The sequence below is a fragment of the Gallinula chloropus genome (genome assembly GCF_964237585.1).
Source record: "Gallinula chloropus genome assembly, chromosome: 1".
Taxonomy (NCBI): Eukaryota; Metazoa; Chordata; class Aves; order Gruiformes; family Rallidae; genus Gallinula; species Gallinula chloropus.
The window spans coordinates 100,411,386-100,432,612 of NC_140085.1; the positions used below are offsets into that span (position 1 = coordinate 100,411,386).

At 45.1% G+C, this 21,227-nt stretch overlaps 1 protein-coding gene across 1 annotated transcript in view; it reads left to right on the plus strand.

Moving 5' to 3' along the window:
• The window catches only part of PTGFRN (prostaglandin F2 receptor inhibitor), a gene marked incomplete at its 5' end in the record, with an annotated part of 66,167 nt that extends 47,378 nt beyond the window's left edge, over positions 1-18,789 (plus strand). Inside the window, 3 exons of the mRNA XM_084277342.1 lie at positions 9,867-9,974; positions 16,891-17,196; positions 18,430-18,789. Of these exons, the coding sequence (XP_084133468.1) occupies positions 9,867-9,974; positions 16,891-17,196; positions 18,430-18,596 (581 nt within the window). The 3' untranslated portion in view covers positions 18,597-18,789. The remainder of the gene's footprint in view (positions 1-9,866; positions 9,975-16,890; positions 17,197-18,429) is intronic.
• Positions 18,790-21,227: the final 2,438 nt, after the last annotated feature.

A 21,227-nucleotide genomic window follows, 5' to 3' on the forward strand; every position in this document is an offset into this window, starting at 1 on the left:
GGATCATCAGAGATGCATGTTAACACTGACTTTCTGTGTGGGTGGAAAGTACTGTAGAGTTGTTCTTACAGTGGTGGTGCACTTAATGAGGGGCTCATCTCATAATTGTTAGAACCAAGCTCTTGACTTCCTGAGGGGTTTTGAAGAGACCTCTGTGTAGCCCAAAGGTACTTCCTATTTTGGAGCTCTCTAGTTAGCTGCTTTATCTCAAACTTTCTGCACACCTCCATTTCTGTTCACAAACGCAACTTGGGAGAAGGCATCTCCTCATCCCTTGTTGATTGTGTGAGTTATTCTGCATATAATAGCAGGGCTGTAGGGTTTTTAGAAGATGTGTCTGTGACTAGGCAAGCGCAATCTGACTCTTGGTTGCATCCATAGCTATGGTAATCATTGCGTACAATGTGATTTCTGAAAACTGCACTGCCTTCCTTATGCTGTGCACACTGGGGAAAGGACAAGGGCTGGGCATTGCCTTGCCGTGAGGATGTCACTTTGTAAGAAACTTTGAAATGTAACATCGAGATACAAGCCCTAATGAAGTTATGGCCTGACCTAAGCTGGCCAGAGAGAGGACATGAACCCAGCTCAAGGCTTCTCTCAGTTCTCTCTTCTGCCTGCCTTTTTGGTTAGTTTTATGGTAAGTTCTGAAAATACTCAATTAATTGTCTGTGTTCTAGATGCCTCTTAGAGCATTACTGTCACAGCTGAACATTGCTGTAGATTTGTTGTCTTCCTTGCAGTGGTTTAATGAGCTATAGTTTTACCCTTATTACTCTTGATTTCTGGGTCAGACGCAGTGGGAGAGCAGCATCTGCAAAAGGGGTGATGCAAGAAACCAGCAAGATTGGAGTATGTGCCAAACTCATCCTCTCTAAGCTCTTATCCCAGAGGTTTTCCCACACGGAAGCGGTGCTTGGTGACTCTCCCAGCGTTCCTCACATTATGTCACTGAGCTGTGCTCCACCGCTAGTGTCTGTGCTGCAAGGATCAGCCTGCCTCGCCATGGCCTTCTCCACAGGCTGCAGGGGCATCTCTGTGTGAGTGCCTGTGCACCTCCTGCTCTTCCTTCACTGACCTTGGTGTCTGCAGAGATGTTCTTCTCACATGTTCTCACTCCTCTCTCCAGCTGCAATTGCTGTTGGTGGATTGTTTGAGTTCTCTGCATCCCCTACTGAGCTATGTTATCCCAGAGGCACTACTGCCATTGACAACGGGCTCAGCCTTGGCCAGCAGCTGGCACTGACTCTGAACATGGGGGAAGTTTCTAGCAACTTCATGCAGAAGCCACTCCTGTAGCCCTCCTGCTACGAAAACCTTGCAGCAGAAACCCAGTGCATACTAATACCTGTGGTTCAAAAGGAACCTGTGAATTGTGCAAGGAGTACAGTGTGTGTGTTTGCAGTCTTGACTTTTCTGCTATCCCCCTCTACTCCCGGCCTCTTCACCCGGGTAGGATTTCTGGTGCACACAGTGGAGAAGGGGAGGCAGCCTCTAGCACTGCACTGGGAATGTGTGAATTCCAGGAGCAAGGCGGGAGGAGGCAAAAGGGATGGTCCTGAAGCCCTGTCAGCTTTTCATTCCTTACAAAAGAATGAAGAGAGATGAGATCCCAGGCACAATTTCCTGGAGAGCTTTTTCCCTAAATAATCTTGGTGTGTAGCAAAATCTGGTTTGAAATACCATCTTTTCTTCAACTGGTAGAAGAATTGTGTATCTTCCCATTGTTATTTGGATATCCTCGCTGGACATTCATCTCTGGGCACAATGAGAATGTGTGGTGAGCCCAGAGTGGACTAACTGTAGAATTATTATTTGGAAGATTGTTTGTAATCAGGTATACAGGACAGAAGCTGTTTGGTGGGTGTGTTACTGTGGTTTTATGGCTGAGGTGTATGGTCTTTGATGCAAACTGTGACTGAGTCAGGCAGCTGGAGGTAAATGCATAGCTGTTGGAGCAGCTCTGAAAGCACAGCTCGGCTATCACACCCTTGTCTTGCATCTGTGGTACGGGCAGCTGTTAAACTTGTTCTTCAGAAAAAGAAGTTGGTGCCAGATTTTCAGTAATGGGAGTGCTGAAAGGTAGAACTGCTGAGGTAGCTAGTGATGTCTAGGGAAAATGAGAAGCTCCCCAAAATTAGAGGGGAGCTACTGCAGGAAAGAGCCAGATAAAGCAGAGGGGCATGCAGCTCTCCAAGCAAGTGTAAAAGCTGGGGAGCACCTCTAAGTCCTGAGTTAAATGGCTGATGAGTAGCCTCTGAGTGCATCCCTAATCGTGCACCTGACTCGTTAAGTTTCCCTGACTTTTGGGGTTCTCAGTGCAACAGAAAGGCACTTTAGCTGTGAATGAGGGGTGGTGGGTTATAGTAAGGCAGTACAACTTCAGGAAAATAAAAAGAAGGTATTCCAGTCTCCTCCCTACTGTTGAAGGTTGGACTTTGATAGCTTTTTTCATCTTGCACCGTGAGGGATGAAATAGGGAGGTGATCAATATGGAAGCAGCATTTTCAGTAGAAGGAAGCTCTTAAAACAGTTTTACACAAAGCTTTTAGCCACATGGGGAATTTCTTTCTCTGTTGTTTTTATTGATTCCTTTTTGACAAAGCGTAGGGAGGCTTGCTAGGGTTGGAAACCCTTTCTTCCAGTTTGACTCCCAGATCTCTGAGCTGGGTGATGTTTCGAGGGAGGGTTTTCTTAGCATGCATACACACTGTGCAGTGGGATCTGTCTGAGCAGTCAGAGACCTGTAAGCTTTTTATATACGAGCTGGGGACTGCGCAGATGAGACTTCAGTGTTTCCTCCCACAATAGGCTTGAAATGTGGCAGTGCTCTGAAATGTTTTTCCATGAACATCTGTGGAAAATGTCTTTCTCAGATTCTTTCCATTCAAGGCAGAACTTGTTGGCTGCAAGCAGAGACCTCCTCTCTTCTTTCTCCACTTGCTGTTGCAGAGGGACGTATTTATTCCATTTGGTTAACGATCTGAAATGTTAATGTAAAGGCATTTGTTGAAACTTCCCGAACTAAAGAACGAAATGTGGAGTTTGTTCACTGAATGATATAAACTGGAAGTCGGGGGTGGTGGTGAGGAGGAGTCTAGCTTTCAAATATTCAATCAATGGTAGATTGTTCTCTTCTGAATATGATTTAAGAGCAGAGGGGATGTTGTGAATCCTCTGGTCTGACCTTATGAATAATGTCAATCAGTCATTCATTTTATGAAATTAGTGTTGTATGTGCAGTAGCTGTGACCAAACTAAGGTTATTGGGGTGGGAGGAACAGTGAGAAGCTGTCCCACATGAAGAATTTAATATTCTTCAGTGTCTCTTCCAGGCTTTCCCAGTCTAGAACAGAAGTTCTGCCATACTTTTCAAACCACGCAACCTGAATATCTCACTTGTCTTCTAGTAACTTGGTGGTGTTAATCCAGCAGCAGTGCTTTTGCACTGCAAGGACTGAGCAGTGGAAGAAAGTGGCTTTTTTTTTTTTTGTTGCACCCCTTTGCCTGCAGCCTTAGCCAAGCTGGCCAGCAAGGGTGGGATTCAGTTTGGAACTTGCTTGAGATCAGAGCACTTATCAGATGTGGGTCTGAAGACCGGTATTTAGTTCAGGTATGTGGCCTGCAGCAGGTTTTTTAATGCTGAGGCACCTGGTCTCTGAAATCCACCTGGTGTCATAAACTATTCTTAGGCATTTGTCCTTCAATTTTCTGTCCCTTTTACTCTGAACCTGGCAACCCAGGTTGGTGTTTAGTGCCTCTCCCTGCTATACACTCGCAGGGATTTCCAAAGAATTGACTTCCCTTGAGGGAAGTGAGGAGAAGTAAGCTTTTGAGCTTGTACTGAGATGTATGTTATGAGAGAACTGTTTGGAGCTTGGCTGTGCTCTGAGCTGGCATCCATCCCCTTGTGCCATTCAGCAGAGGACAGAGAGCTCTGGGAGACAAAAATGAAAGAGAATTTCAAGGGAAGCGTCCTGATGAAATCTTCAACTCTGGATTACATCTGCATGTGAGCTCACTGCGCAGCAATGCATTATCATTCACTTTGGAAGAAGCTGAGATAAACTGAGAGCTGCTGAAATATGAGCTGAGTATTGATGTAGAGCTTGCAATTAAAATGAAATGATGCCCTGCAATGACCCCGAGAGATTCTTAGTTTCAAGAAAGGAGACTAGGAAGATACTTAAAGGAAAGAAACCTTAGTCATGGAAATGAATGAAGAGCCATACAGCAGAAACTCTTTGGCAAGAAAGGCTGGTATTTTCCAGCTACTGTTAATGGCAGGGCCGTGCTTTGTCATTGTGTGCCTTTGTGCCTGTGTGCATTAATTTGTAGCTGGAAGTAAAAACCACAGGCTAAGCTACTGGGGGCTTCTTCCAGTAACAGCTATTATGAGGCCTGGGGTAAAGCTTGTTAGGGAACAGCTCGATGAAGAAACAGGGGAGGGCAGGGGGCTGGAATGGTGTGCGTGAGGCAACTCATTATCTGGAACAAGGTAAGTCATCGGATTCTTGGTTCAAGAGTGAGTGATTGGTTCCAGGGCAGATATGAGTAATGTTTTGGAAAGCAGAGAACTTGTGGGTTGCATCAGGGTTTTTTTTTTTTTTCCCCCTGTTGTGGTCTGTGGTTCTGGCTGATTGTGAGCAGGGAAGCTGCATGCATTGGTTGTGGCCTTCCTGCTGGGTAATGGTCTGGGCACAGGCTTTTTGGTGGAAGGGCCTGCTCTGGATCTCTGTCAGTCAGGTTACTTGACCTTTCTCTGCTCTGCTGTACTTGTCTGGAAAATAAAGGTAACTCGTGTCTGTGGGGAGACTCTACCTTATTTTTGCAGAGAAGTACTGGTGAAAATGATATAGAAAAGGCCAAAATGTCACCTACAACCTAGGTAATTGGGATCTCTTCTGTTGTAAATCTAGATGTTAACTGGCTTTTGGTTATTCTCCCTCCTTTTTCCCCATCTTTTTCGTGCAGATTTAAGGTGTTGGGATTACCAAGCAGGGAAGTAAGCAGGGAGAATGGGGTAATGTCAGGTAAATAGGGCTCAGGATTTTTTTTATTTTTCTCTAATATGTAAATCCTTAAGCTGAGTAAATTAACTCAAATTTGTTGTACTCCTTTCCATCCTGCAGCCTGTGCAGTGTGAATCTGAGCACAAAGCAATAAACCAAATTTGGTGCAGTTTATACATGTTTTCCTTTTATTTATGTATGTGGAAGAATTTGCAGTGCACTCTTTAGCTGAAAACAATATAATTTATAGGATTTAAATCCTGGAGTTTCCTTTCTGGGTTGCATGGAGTCAATGGTTTGAGCAATGAGGTCTGCCTTAAAAAGAAGAAATTAAACCAAATGGGTCCTGATCCTGAAACCTGGTTTCTCTTTCAGCACTTCTAGATTTCCACCAGTAAACGTCTAACCTCAGTTTTTCCACTGTTTAAAATTACATAGTGTTCTTTCAGCATTCAGAAGTCAATAAATGCTCTTAAAAACTTTTTATTCTTATCTAGACTGCTGATGCGTTTCAATAGAAAGCTATTATTTTGTTAAGGAAAACAACTTTTAGGGGGTGTATCTAAGCTTACATACAGCCTTATTACAGTGAGAAACACATTTTGGCTCCATTTAGGTCAAAGGTCATGTCAGAAGATGGCAATTTAGGAGAAGGTTGATGCCGAGCTCTTAGAATTGGGAATGCTGGCTTGTTTTGTAAATCTGTGCTCTTTAGTTTACAAATTAGCTAAGGGCAAACCTGAAGTTATTAAACCCAATTATTTCTCAGCTTTCAAACTTGTGAGCAGCTTTCCTACACTTAACTTTGCTTTGTTCTTGATGAGCTTTGAGGGTCACGCTTCATTTATCAACCTTGAAATAGAAACTGAATTCTGGCTTGTTTATTCTCCTGAGTGACCAGTAGGTCCCAGTAACAGTATTTCAAACTGCTGAATACAGGTGGCAAGGTGGACCAAAGCCACATCATCTGTTATCTGTAGAGTTCTGTTTTTCTCAGTGTTAATGTAGCATGAGTTCAGATCTCCTTGAAGGAGAGTTCACATCACCTCCCCAGCCCTTCCTGTGACCCTGCAAGGGATGGAGCGTGGCAGTGCACAGACCCTGGTCGTCAGAGTCATCAGTGTCTACTGGGAGTTGCCCATCACCACATGCCTGCATCTCTAAGCTTGGGGTTGAGCAGGTTTTATCTTGGAGGGTGAAAACATGAGAAGAGCACTTAGGCTTCATGTGGCAAGCTCAGCTTGTGGAGTCTAGATCAAGGGCCTCTTGAATACTGCAGTATGGTAAGGGAGGGGACAAAACCAAAACCAACAGGATCCACACCTTGCAGAAGATTTTTGTGGCACATCGCTGGCCTCTTTGGGAGGTCCCCAGGAGGGTCAAAAAATATGGAAGCATCCTGTGTTTGCTCTGGTGATGTTTTTTGCCCAAGTCCTTTTCTTAAGCCTGCAGTAGAGCAGGTGTCCAGTTAGATAAGGTGATGGTTTTGCTTGTAACCCACTAACAAACACTGTTTTGCTGCTGCTTTTGTTTGAGATTTGGCATGCAGCTCATTCCTGCTTCTCTCATCCTGTGGCTGGACAGGTTCAGCTGAAACCAGAGTAAACCGTTTAAGCTGTGGACATAAATCAGACAAGGTACCAGGTTAAAATCACTGGCCAGTTGTGGGTTGGTTTTCTGTTTGGTTTTTTCTTTTTTTTTTAGAATAAAACTGAACAAAAGCAAGACCAGAATCCTTCTACAGAGAAGGGCAGCCTGCAGGTGACTTTTAATGAGGGATTAGAGCTCTGCTGTCAGCTTCTGTGGCTCTCTCCCAGGCTGTGTAGTGACTACAACTCTGATTCAAGTATATTTTAGGGTGGAGAGCAGGGGATCAAACAGTCTTTGTGCTCCAGCTCAGAGCTAGTGATTCTCTGTTGAAAACAGGCTCCTGCCTTTTTCAGGATTTTTAGTGGCATGAAAACAAATAATCTCTGAAGATGCTTTATTCTGTCCTTTCTTGCCTGAGGGCAGCTTGAGGCTCAGGACATGGGGCATGTGGGCAGAAGGCCTGAGATACTTCCAAAGAACAAAGATGCTCCTTTTAAGAAGTTGCAACCAAGTAGTTTTCAAGACTCAACTAAGAAGTTTTGACTGATGAAGCTTGTTTAGGTTTAAAAAATACAAAAATAGTTGTTGTCCCTCCTCAGCTGGAGAGGGAAGAGGAGCATAACCCCTGACACATCTCTGGACACTTGAAATCTGGAACAGTGATTTCTCCCTGGAGTTATTTGACTTGATGATCTTAGATGATTGGACTTGATGATCTTAGATCCTTTCCAACCAAAGAGTCTATGGTAATTTGCAGGAATTTTACCCTAGTAGGCGAATAACTGAGGGGAAAGAACTGTTTGTGGCTTAGCAAGAGGAGCCACACTTATGAAATGGCAGAGCAACTGCTGCCTTCTTACTGTCCAGGAAGCTCTGACTCTCCATGTGGGAGGCAGGGTGTGCTTGGTGACCCAGCACAGAGGAGAATGTAGGGAGTGCTGCATTACCATGATCCTTGCCTTTCCTGGGTGAGTGACTGAACAAGCTTGGCTTTTACCCTCATGACATTCAATAGGCAGGGCAGCTTGGACTCTGCATTACTGCTTTGTTGGCGTGCTAGGGTTTGAAGCTGGTGTCTGTTCAGTGCAGTAGATGCCTGGACTTTCAGCTAGAAATAAGGCCTGAAAAGTCCTGTCTATACCCTCTGTCTTTCCTTGTTTACCCTGCCAGGGCAGGGGTAAGTCAGCCTGTTCTTAGCCTGACAAAGGTGGGATCATGCAGTTCATCTCCCTTGTTCAATCCCTACTGGGATAGAGCCTGTTTGCTGGAGTAGAGCATGTCCCATGTTCCTGATGTAATGTCACCTCACTTGCTGCTGCAACTCAGCATAGACCCTGAGCAGAGTTGTTATGGTGCTGTTCTACCTTTGATCAGCACAGCAGAGGGTTTGTGCTGGGAATGCAGGGATGATCCTGGCAGGTTTTGATAGTCTCTTTATCTCTGTTGCTGTGACAGTTCACACACAGCTTGAGACTTTTCTGGTTACAGTTGGCTGGGGTGCCCTGGTCCGTGCTGCCTTTAATCCCCTAGGACCCTGAACTTCTGTCTGCATAACTCCAAAGGAGGTGATGGAAAATGCCTTGTTTTATCTGAAGATGGACAATCAAATAGGCTGCAAGGGGAATATAGTTGGGGGGGGCGGTGGTGGTGTGTGTATGTGTGTGTGTCTGAATGTCAGGAAACCAGTTGAATTCACAGAGAAACAGTTTGGATGGAGGCTGAGGAAGCAATGAGATTAATCTCTCTCCACTTACCCAAAAAAGGATCCTGTCATGCTGAGCTTAAGCTGGGGCTGTGGCCTGCTCATGAAGTCACTACCTGAACAGCTGAACTTCAAAGGGCTCTGGGTATCTTACTTCTTTAAGTAGATTTTAGTATAAGCATGTAGGAGCCTCAACTGGTAGTCCATGTCCACCTAATGCATCTCTACCACCCTTTTATCCTTGCTTGATGGGGTAATAGAGAAGACTTATAGTGTCAAACCTCTGGGTTTATATATTTACATATTGCCCTTGTGTTACAAAGTACAACTGCTTCTGGGGCAGAGAAGAGGGTTGTAAGAAATTGATGGTATAACAGAGCTGCATGTTGTGCCCAGTGGAAATTGCAGGGGGAATTTTGGAAGCCACAGAAGTAATTATTGCATTATAATTTGAATTCTTTACTTAGTGTGCTGTGTAATCTCTGCTGACCAAGAGTAACTACACCAAAAAATGACAGCTCTAGCTTCATGGTGCATCCAATTTTTTTTTCCAAAAACCTCAGTTTGGAAGTGATGCACTAGGAGTATGCGGTGTGGTGAGTTACCAGCATAGCTTTCCACAGAAAACTGGGAAGGCAAAGGACAAGTAGGTTGTCTTGGCTGATTTCCTTACATGTTCTCCATCCAAAGCATTGTTTGCCACTGATCTTGAGTGGATTTGAAACTTAAAATTCCTGTGCTAAAATAATAGCATGTAAAGGTGAAGGAGAGCAAATCTTCCAACAGCTTTTCTTTCCTCCCAAAACACCTTTCTCTGCTTCTTGCTGCTGTGCCAGGGGTAGCTGAGCCAGATATTGATAGTAGCTAAGGGCATCTAGGGAGGGTAAAAAGGGTTACTACTACATCTGAGTCCCAAGTTCCTTCTTGTGTTCCCTGGCCCCTGCCCCAAAGCCATCCTGGAGGCCGCCATTAGCATCAGCTTTCCTCTTACTCATCTCCTTCACCTTGATTAGTAGAGAAATCACTCAGGCTATTTTGATACAATCTTGAGTTTCTGCCCCTTGAAATAGAGAGTACTAGTGATGCTGGCACATGTGAGGAGTTGTGTTTTAGTTAATTTTGCACCGGAGATGTAGTTGTCAAAATTTGGGGAAGCTTTGTTTTTTTAACTTCTGTACCTCGGAAGTCAAACACCACATGTTGTTGTGATGTCTGAGCATTTCATAACAGCCTCATGTTTTTCAGTAACACCTCTTTGCAACTGAAGGAGTTACCTGTACCCTTGGGCTTTGAGACATCTTCTACAGAAGCAGTTATCTGTGGCAGAGCCTGAAGGAAAACCCACAAGAAGTGCATCTGATTAAGCTTTTCCTGTATTGTTTATGTTTCAGTTCTGTAGCAGGACCATCTGCATCTTTAAAAAACTGGTTTGCTCTAACTTGAATCCCTACTTCAGAGCTCTGTCTCCACAGACTAGCAGAGAATACTTCAAAAGCATACAAGAAAGGTTTTGGACACTGAAGAAAAGCCTGTCATGAATAACTGTGGTTATTCTTTCCTAGGTCCTGTGTTTAATGTCTCTGTGCATTCTGACAACCCAACGATTTACCAGGGTGAACTGGCAGATTTGCTGTGTATCGTCACAATGGAAGGAATGGCTCTTGAAACAGGTATTTTGACAAAATTATTTTACTTGTAACTTATTTGTCTTCACCAGGTGTAATAATACCAGCAGTTACAACCCTCTGTCCTGTGAGTGAGGCTGGAGAATTCAGAAACCAGTATTGAAAATCCTGTAGAGCTAGATAAATACAGGAGAACATGTTTGCTTTACACAGTCCAATTTAAACCAAGGTTTTTTGTTTCATGCTCTGAGTGGAGTGGTGGGAAAAATGTGCTCTTACTGCTAACCACCCCCTGTGCTGCCTGTACCGACTGACCCCACTGCTGGGAATCTTGGTCTACAGCCACTAGATGGGCCATGAAAACTATTCCTGTTTCCTTTAATTGGAAAGAAGGTCCATTGGCAAAACCTATTAGGTGAGAAGTGGTCATCTGTTAACAAATCTTGGTCATCTGTTAACAAATCTTAGTCATCTGTCCAGTTAGCTACACACCTCAGGGTGAATTTAAGTCTTAATGTGAGCCTAAAAATCACAGTAATTGACTACTGCAACCTAAATGCCAAAACCAGATGTTTAATTGCTGATGCCTTCAGAGGTGAGCCTCCTTTTTGGGTGGAAGAAGAAACAAACCCAGTACCAAATTGCTGTGAAAAGCATAGCAGACACTTCAAAGGCAAACTTTTCTGAAGAGCTGGAAAGTTCACAGAATTCCTCAAAACCTAACCGCTTGCTAAAGACTGCCTGAGCTGCTTTTCATAAAAATGCTGTAAGAATAACTCTGGTTATTATACCCAAATTTGGGGTTTGCAGTGAATTTAGGTTTTTTATAAATGCATTTACTTTAAATATGAATATAGAATATATTAAAATCTATAAATATGTAAATATAAGCGTATATTCCTAACTATATAAAGATGCTGTGACTCATGTGAAAGTTAAAATCTGTGCGTAAGCAGCAGAGAGGTGCTGTGCAGAACATGCTGCTCATAATGTGGTAGCTGATGAGGTGAAGCAGTGAGCTTAGGAAAGGCCCTTCGCTCGTTGTACCTTAAATCCGAGGGTAGCAGGGAAGCAGTTTGCTGGATTAGAGCTGTGTGCTGCCTGTGGAAAAAAAATGATAGGCACCTGTAGATTGTATTAGGGAAATGCTTGGAAGGGAGGAAAAGCTGAGTAAACTTTATTGCTGTCTAAAGATTCGTAGCCTGGGATATTGGGCACAGTGAGCAGCGAAGTGGGCCTGTACATACACCTCTCTCTGTCCTGCAGTTTCTCCTCAGCAGGGAGGCCTCTTCGGAGCTGAGGTGTACCCAGGCTCTTACAGGTATTGTGGTGAGGCAGTACCCAAAGTAGCTGCCTGCCTTTGCAAAGCAGTAATTGCTGGCAGGGAGCAGCCGTGGCTTCTGCTGGTGTTCGACAGCTAAAATAAGCTTGGGGTTGCCTTGTGAAAAAGGCCTCAGCGTCCCTGACCCACTTAAAACTTGAAAAGAGGCCACTCAGTAACGGTGGGGCTTTCCTGTCACTGCTCTGCTGCAGTTGGGTTTGTGGTGGTTTTCTGTGTGCTTGGTAGCTTCAGACTGGGAGAAGCACTGATGAGATAAGGGTAATCCCAATGGATCTCCTCTCCGAGGAGCTACTCATCAGCACAGTTAACTTTTAACTGGACAACTTCCTAACTGTTCATGGCCATCTGTTTAATTGATAGATGACGCCTGGAGTTGGAAACGATGCTGTTTCCAGCAGTCATGCACAGCCAGTGCAGAGTTTTAGATGTCAGCTCTGTAATCTGTTCTATGGCTGGGTAGTGTGATCTTGAACATGGCCTCTGTGTTTCAGGGTTTTTTTTGTGTTTCTTCTTGTTGCTGCTGTTCACGGTTTTTTGGGGGCATGTTTATGGGAGTTTTTTGAGTCTATAATGGGACAGATGAGGCACAGACAACATATATGCCTAGAATGCAGTGAAGTGTGACGTTGTGGCAGGATTTAAAGAAACCTTTTAGTCTGTGCTCTGAGCCTGCAGTTGCTGAACGAGCAGGATTTGGGGCCTAACCAGCCATGCTGTGTGGAGAAACCACATCTGGGCCTTTCACAGGGCCCTGAGAATATGACCAGTATTTGCTGCCCTCTCTCTGGATGAGACTGGCAGAAGAGCTTCAAGGAACAGCTGTATGGCATATAGACTTCCCTTGTCAGATGGCCACTGTGGCCTTGAGAGATGAAGGGTACTAAAGCAGTGGGATAACAGAGCAGGTTAAGTGAAGAAGGGTCTTAAGGGCTCATGTGATAATGAACAGGTGCATGAATTTCCAGAATATTCATAGAATGTCCTGAGTGGGAAGGAGACCCATAAGGATCAAGTCCAACTCCTGAAGTTAGTGCTCCTTTTTTACCCTGTATTGCATCTCTGATCTGTCTCTATGCTGACTCAGTATTGCAATTTAGTTCACAACTGGAATGGAGAATTGCTTTTTAAACGAGTGCCAAACATTAGACTGTGAAAATAACAGGTTTGTCTTGACCCAGTGGGGAAATTAGGTATGTTGTTAGGGAAAGCCTACACCAGGTAATCATTTAAACAGAGTGAGAGTAGCCAGCATCTCTTAGAAGAAAACAGATAACAAGTACAGGCATGGTCTTTCCACTTGGGAATGTCATAAGAGAGCAAAGCAATTGCATTTGACTCTCTTCTGGGGGCCAGAAGAGAGGCCATCTACTCACCCAGTGCCAGACTTGCTGCAGGGCTGTCTTCCTGTGAGCAAAGTAGGATCAGAGAATTTCGTAGGATGTCTTGTTAAATGCATGTCCAAACACTTTGAACACACTGGGTATATCAGCCAACTCCGCTCTTGTAGACACAGGAGCTTGACTCCGCAAGCATCCATGTGGATTAGCACACACGCTTCCTGTAACAAGCTGAGGTGTCAGGTGGCGCCTCTTCTCACTCTAGGTATGCACAATGAGAGAAATAAAGTGCTTCCAAGGAGCTGAGGAAAAAAGCTACATGACCAATGATCTATGTCAATGCCCTTCTTTGTTGCAGTCAGATTGATCTATTTGTTTTTAGAAGCATTATTTACAGGTTGGACCTTTGTCTGGTAGAAGCAATTCACAACCCTGTGTGTGTGTTTTTTGTGCGTACCCAACCTGTGGGAAATTTTCAAAAGGGTGGAAAAGGTTTTGGTGTGACTGCAGCGTGCTTTAATTTCCTCTGCTGCTTTGAGACCTGGCTGAAACGGAGTGTGCATTACTCAGCTTGGAACATGGCAGCAACTGCTCCATCTAAAGAAGTGCTCCTTCGGCTTGGCAGCTGCGGTTGGTGTTTGGAATTGATATGAGGGGAGTATGTGTGTGTCAGGGGGGAATAGTAGTTCTTCTGTGCCCTGAAGATACAAAAGCTGCTTCTGATATTCGTTTGTGAAAATGTGTATTCAACAGATCTCTCTAGACTTCCCAGATCACCCCTTCTTGGGCTATGTGCTTAGGGATTTAAAAGTATTACTTACTGCGCCTGAAAGGAGATAAGTTGGGGGTTTTTTATCTGTGCCAGACAGACCCAGTGGGCACTCTGGAGAATTTAACAAAACCAGCTTGTTTACCTCTTGTATGGCTTGAAGTGGTTTGCTCAGCTCTCTAGGAAGCCCTATTCAACCTCATTTAAATGTAGTAAACAAAAAGGGTCTCAAAATTGTGATTCAGCACTGTAAAAAGATGCTGAGAGCACTCCATTCTAAGCTGTGGAAGTGTATGGTTCCTAAGAGCTGCTCTAGAAATAGGATTCCCTGTTTCGAGGAGTGATTGGCCAGGGAAGCAGCTAAGACCCAGACAGCTTAGTCCTGTGTGTCAAATTGAAATGTGCATAAAGATGTGCTTTACATGTTGATGATCCTCACTAACTGAGGAGGGCAGGAAGCGTAGCACCACTGTTACTCCGCTCACAGAGCTCTGAAGTGTCCGGCTCAGGGTGCTCTTTGTGTTACTCTCTGAAAGCACCTGAGTTCCTTGAGCTGAGGGCACTGAGGTCCTTGATGGCCTTCTGAACTTGCCCCTGGGATGTTGTGCTTTCCTCTAATGTGGAACACCTTGCCCAGGTGTCTCCTACTACTTAGAGCATTGTGGAACATGGAAGGAACCGGTGGAAGAAACCTTTGTAGTGTTAAGTATGAGTGTGCTGCTTGTGGTTGGGTTTGGGTTTTGTACACTGGGGACAAAGATTGTGGTAGTGACTTGTCAACATTGCTACAAGGTGGATGTGCAGTGGTACAGATGCTTTTTGGAAGCCTGGCCCATGACCTGTTTTATGTCAGTAAAGCTACATACTTAGTAGCACGTGGGAGCTTCTAGGTGTGCTCATCACCCATCTCCACACAGCACCTGATTTGTGTCCTGGGTTTGCTAAACTTTCCTGCGTTTTTGTTGCATGAAAACCAGAGATACATAGAAACAAATCGGATGACTTTGCAGAATGAAGCTGTTTCAAGGAGGAGGATAGTGACAAAGAGCCCTCTGAGCCAAATCCTCCCTCTGACTGTCTGTAGTGAGTCACTAATTGCATGCTGTGTATACTGACTAATAAAATATGTTGGCATAATACTGTTGTCCCATGTTGTAATTACAGAAGATGGATTCAGCTATTTCAAAGTGACAGCAAGTGCCTACATTCATCTTTGTATGTAGAGGGAAGGGAACCTCAAATTAACTGAGAATGAAAAGAAGGAATTCTTCAAAGGTTGCAAGTTGCCTGGGCATCTGAAGGCTAGATTATATGTATATAAAGTGTATATATATAAAAATTTGTTGTCTAAACTTGATTTCAGCAAGTGCAATAATATGTTCAGAGTAGTTTGACTTAGCCTGGAAGGTGTCCATGTGCTCCTACAGCACTGTACCTGGAAACAACAGCTAATGACAGTCTGGATGATCTCTGGAAGGAATTGGTCGTTCCCAACGTGACTGCCTGCCGACCGGTGCTGTTACCATATTTGGCATAAACAGGCAGCAAGAGCTGAAGAGTAGTTTCTATAAACAGAGTGCTCTCCAGTAGAGGCCCCGTTTCCCACAGAGGTTGGATGGGTACACAAAGCAGAGGTCGAAGTTTGGTCCTGTTAACAGAACGTGTGTTTATGGTAATTCTTATTAACCTCGCTTTCAAGGGAAGCGGTCCGAGCGCCATGCCAAATAACTAATTGTTGTCTCTGTAGCATGACAGGCAGGAGTGATTGTTGTGAGGGCTGCTGGGCCATTTGACCTGTGCTGACCCCCATGTAGGACTGGGAGACCTGCTCCTGCTGCCAGGCTGCAGAACAGGCTCGGTGCTCTCTTGAGGCTTTGTGCTGTCACCCAGAGCAAATGGCCGTGGCAGGCAGGGCGGGAAACTGGCTGGTGTCCCAAAACAGTTGAGTCAGGCAGCATCTCTGGTAGTAACGGCTGCTTTCTCATCTTTTTGTTTAGTTTTTGAAGATGTGTGGAAAAGTGTGCCTTATGGGAGAGTTAATTATACCCTGAGCGGTGGGTGACTTTTTTACCTTCGATAAGGGCAGTGTTCTGCCTGGCCAGCTGATGCTGTACTTCAAGTAGCAGAGCTGGGGATGTTCCTTTACTTCCCTTGACTTTAAAATATTATTTTAAGGTTCCCTTCCTTCTTGAAATCTTATCTTGCCAGATACTGTCTTAAAAATCATCTTCACTTGTACCTGTGAAGCATTTTAGTACAGCGGCAGGTTTAGAGCTTTCAATTTTTCTGTTGGCCTAGAGATCAAATGTGGAAGTTTGGAGAAGAGCAAACTCCATTAGATGAAAGATCAGTTTTAAATTTTAGACTGCTAACACTGTATCTTTCAGAGATCTCAGTGCTAGTGTGGGGAGGCTTGATACATCACCAAAATCACTGGAGCTGCCTTAGGTGTGAAGAGGTTAAGCCCTGCGACACATTCTATCAGTACGGAAAACTCAGGACAGAAACAGTAACTCGCTGTTCCCAGTTCAGGCCCATCAGTTTGCTGGTGCACCGTGAAGAAAGACCTGCTGAAGAAACAAGTGAGCAGGATTTCTGTCTATGCTCTAGGTCATGCAAGGTTTCAGACTGGCAGGTGTCCCCGCGCTGATGTTAGTGAGGAATAGCAGTGGTTTTTAAAGCAGGAACTCAGCCACATCGGCCCAGTAGGGTTAAGGCAGAGATCTGCTAATGGGATCAGTAGGATCTTGCATTGGACGCAGAGAGAGCTGGGTGTGCTGATGATCCCTGACTGCCTGTCAGCTATGTTAGATGTGGAAGGTGTTGCAATTGCATTTTGTAGAGTGTCTCCTTGGGTGGTAAGGCTTGTAGGAGGCACGGTGCCTGATGATGTGTGACAGTAACCCACAACTCTGGAAAAAAAAAGCATTAAAGCATCGTGGCTAGGCTTTGCCTCTGAATACTTTGTACTTTTATAGGTAATTTTCATGCTCTGTGCAGAATCTCTATTCATTTAGGCAGACTAAGTGTGAGGAAAGTGCCTTCAGAAAAGCCTCCTGGCTCTGTGGTTGTGTAGGCCCTATGTGAAGACAGTGATTGCAAATCACTCTCTGCTGGCAAATACCTAACCCTTCCAGTCCCTTTTCACTATAGGGTCAGCATAGCTGTGGTACTTCTTACAACACTAGGCCTGCTTGAAAAGTTAGATCAGAGATGAAATGTCAATTTGAAGAGAGCAGGAAAGCAAGAAATCTTCTCTTTGTCATCCCTGTTGTAAGTCAGCCTTTCTATGCAGCTACTTTATTCCTGCCAGTGCGTTTCATTGCAGTTCACTGCTTGAATCCTCCAAGAAAGGATCTGTTTAGGGCAATCTTTTCTTCTTTTTGTTCCCTGCTGTCAGACCAGTGTTGGCTATGCTGTTTGCAGACTTAACCTTTCTGCTGACAAGTGGCACTAAGGATACTTTTCAGAGCTCACCGGTGTGTCTAAACTCTTCTTTGCCCACATATGCAGACGATATGTCCTTTGACGTCTCCTGGTTCGCTGTGCGCTCCTTTGCCTTGGACAGAGAGCCTGTCTTGCTGGCCTCACTGGACCGGAGAGGGATTGTGACGCAGAGCAGGAGAAACGGGAGCAGTGACCTCAGCCTGGAGAGAATCAGCCCGCTGGAATTCCGGCTCCGTGTCCATGGCTGTGAGGACCATGACTTTGGGAACCACTACTGCGTCGTGACCCCGTGGGTGAGATCTGCCACTGGCGTATGGCAGCGGGAACCTGACATCAAGGCCAAACCCATCTTTCTATCTGTGAAAATGGATGGTAAGAGATTGCAGCACATGTTACGCAATTTAGTTACTTTCTTAACACTTTGGTATATCTTTGTGACAGATGTTCCCCAGGGCTGTTTTTCAAAGGTGCCTGTGATAATCTCATTAGATTGTTACCCTTTTCTGTTGCTTGCAACTTCTGATTCCAGATTCTGTGAGCCTGAACAGATCATAGTCATAAGGTTGGAGCATTTTCTTTCCTGATGATATCTTGGTTTTGCATAGCTGGGGGCATCTTTCATTCAAGGCATAGTATTCTCTGAGTGTTAACCCTTCTGCTGCCTGCAGGAGGAAGCCTTGGTTTGTAGATGGGGTGTGCTAAAGCAGTCGCGTTGTGGTTAATATCAAGCTGAGAACAAAGTCAGAGATCTGACTCCTTCCTCCCTCTAACCACAAGACATGCTGCTGCCTGCACTTAGTGCCTTGTCTGCTTTCTAACCTGAGTTGCAAGTGTTGCTAGACTTCATGAGAAGCAAGTTGCACGCTAGATGTTCCATTCACTGCATAGCTAATGAGAAAAATTTATGCAGGAGGGGGTTTGAACTAGTTGTTTTCTCATATTTCCAGGAAAGGTCATATTGGGAAGTTCCAAGAATTTGAGAGGAATCAGAAGGTTTTGTTCTCCCTACTGTGCAGACAATGATTATAATTGTACTTTCCAAACTTCTTACTACCTTTTAAATGAGCAGTAGGTGCCCTCAAATCAAATTCCTTGTTTAGGTACCAGCTCTGAAAGCTGATTAGACAGGGTCTCTGAGTGACAGTGAATATACTCTGCAAGTAGTTCAAATCAAGCCAAGCATAAAGGAGCCTACTCCTTGCCGTTTGGAAACATACTGGAAAGGGCACAGCCACAGTCTGCTTCTGATGGGGAAACTCTGCAAGGCTTTTGTGTGGGGGAACAGGTAATGGAACTGGCCATTGGAACTCACCTCTTGAAACAAGCTACACTTTGCTATCTCATTCCAAGGTTTCCTGTCTCTGTGAGGCTTTGAAATGGTGGAGGCAGAATTTGGGTGAGGACATAAGGGGATCCAATAAGAGACCAATTTTCCAAGCCTCAAAAGACAGAAATGAAGAAGAAAAATTAGCGTAACTTCCTTCTGAAATAATTAATCTGCCTGTGACTGAATAATGTGGAACTCGTTCCTTTTTTAGGTAAGAACAAATGAAAAAATCTCTGAATTTCTCAGTTGTATCTAATGACTTTGTCTTCCTCTTTCAGTTCTGAATGCTTTCAAGTACCCCCTGTTGATTGGCATTGGTCTGGCCACTGTCATTGGACTCTTATCCTGCCTCATTGGCTACTGCAGTTCGCGTTGGTGCTGCAAGAAGGAAGTGCAGGAAACCAGACGAGAGCGACGCCGGCTGATGTCGATGGAGATGGACTGAGCCTGGGAGCCAGACACACTTGCATTTTGGGAGAGACTCACAGGCCTCTCGGACTGTGCTGAGACACTTGCTCACAGGCCCAGACAAAACAGTGTGTTTCCTCTCTGATATCAGCCTGGACCTCAAGCTTCTCCTTGTTACATGTCATGTCCTGAGACCATTCAGGCCATATTTAGCAACTTGGAGTTCTCCTTTTCCAGCAGCACTTTCTGCATAGGGGTCATGTCCTTTTAATGTGCAAACTGTTGAGCCTTCTTTTCAGCAGGGCCCTGTGACAAGATTTGCTAGGTGATTTGTTTGGGTTGTTTTTTACCTGTTTGTTTGTTGGGGTTTCCCTCGCCCCTTTGATTTTTTGAAAAGATGCCCCTGTATGAAAGCATGATGGGTGGGAAAGGGACTGGTAGAAGTGTTAGACTTTAATTGTATTGACCATTCTACTTTTCCCCTGTACCCCCATCACACCATCTGGTTCCCTTTCTCTGTCCACCTTGGTGTCTCTCAGACTTCTCTGTGTTGGGCTGAAGGCTAGAGAAAGTTCCTCTGCTGGTGCTTCATGAGGCTATTCCAGCAAAAAGTTGGTTTATGGTTGTCAGTATGCGTTGTCTTCCCTGGCTTGCAAAGGGTTTGCAGTGAACCCCAAAATATAAACTTGCTGGGTGGTCTTTGAGACACCTTTTTTTTTTAAAGGGTTTGGGGTTTTTTTTATTCCCAGTGCTCAAAGCTCTGGTGAGTAGGGGTGAACTTGGCAACTCTGAAGTATCAGTCTTCAGACAAGCGTTTGTTGGATGTCTGCTTACAGCCACCTTCTCCCCACCCTCCCACCTTCTTTTCTCCCCACTACAGCTGCTGACGTTGTGCCTGAGACCCTGTTCTGCTTGTGGCAGGGGGGCACAGGCTTCCAGGGACAAGGCCCAGCCTTCTGCTGGCCTCAGCAAAGAGGTGGAAGACCTTGTCCCACTGATGAGTGTGACTTTGGAGAGAGAAAAAAGAAAAATAAAAAAACTGCAGCAGATCTTTGTCTGCAGTTGGCCAACTGATCATGTGTAGAGAGGTGTGTTAACCACGAGTTACCAAGCGCACAGACCTGACTCCCAGCGACGCTTCTGCCGGTCACTCGGTGGTGACCCTCGAACCTGTGAGCACAGTCTGGGATCTGCAGTGGCCAAAGTGCAGCTCAGGGTAGGAATAGGAGCAAACCCAAGAGGGCAGCAAGAACCCTTCAGATTCCTGTGGTCCTGGACATGTGCATGGGCCTGCAGCAGGGCTTTGCCCATGGGTTTCAGACTTATTCCTTGGTCCTGTAGTACAGAAGTCCTGATTTGGTCTTCCACATACACTGGCCTGGCTCCTGTGTGGGAGCACCTCCTTTTCCAGGCAGTTCTGTCTTCCAGCACAGCTGGTGTTTTAAGCAATAAAAGTCACAATAAAAGTACCATGTGCAAACAAGCAAGGAAGTAGGACTGTGCTGCAATCTGACGTCACAGCTGGGGTTTGGCATCCACTAAGAAGGGTGGGAAACGTAAAGTTGAGTCCAGGACTGAATCCACTATTTAGAAGGCAAGAAATGCTGAAGGAGAGCCTTTGTGGAAGGGAGTGGCTGTGGCGTGCCATTGCCAGTCTAGACATCAGTTACATACTAGGTGATGTGCATCTGCTTCTAACAGCTCATCCCACTGCACGTTCCAGGGGAGCTACAGGTCCAGTGTCTGTGCAATGAAGACTTCATTTTGCATTAGCGTTTGTGCGACCTTACACCCAACACTATTGCAGAACTGGGGTGTTTTTTTGAGGTGAGCTTTCTTTGTGTGTTGGTTTTTTGTCTGGGTTCTGCCCCCCCCTTCCTCCCCCCCCCCCCCCCCCGGCCTCGTCTTGCATTGTGACCTTTGTTCTGAGGCTGACATGAAGGCTGTTCTGCCTCCTGCGTGCAGCCACGAATGCATGTGGCTGTATGCATGGAGGTGTTCAATGATTTTTAGAAGCTGAATGTGAGATATCTTCAAAACAGACTTGATTTGCAGAGTTGGCACTTGCAACTTGTTTGACCCTTTAAGGCGTTTCATGTTATGTTCCAAAACAGGGACACTCAAAACCTGTAAACCATCGGAAGAGTTTGGCTTGAACATTCATAGCAACCCTACTTTCTGGCCTGATGTCTTCCTTTCTGGAAGAGCTCTAAAAGGGCCCATGTTGCAGGCAGACATAGCTGCCTCTGCTGAGGAACAGGACAGAAGCAGTCTGTAGCTTTGGCTGTGAAAGCCCAGAAACCTGTAGCAATGCTTCCCAAAGGAAATGAGCTGAGGAAAGGATTCACACAGATATTACTTCAACAGCAAGACTTTCTTCCTCTCCTATCTGTCTACTGTAGTGAAATCTTGCTCCTTCTGTGGATGTTATGAAACTCCATGCTGATGTTTGGGATGCTGGCTGTGCTTCCCTCACTGATCTATCAGCTTCTTTCCTGCATTAACATCAGCTTTCTTCACGGAAGGCCTGTGGCATTGGGGCAGCTTGGGGCGGGTGGCAGTAGTGGTGAAGCCTGAAGCACAGCATCAGTCGCTTTCTGTCCTTGCAGATTGACTCCTTGTTCTTGTGCTCTTGGTTAAGATTCAGGGAGAAAGGATCATGGCTGTA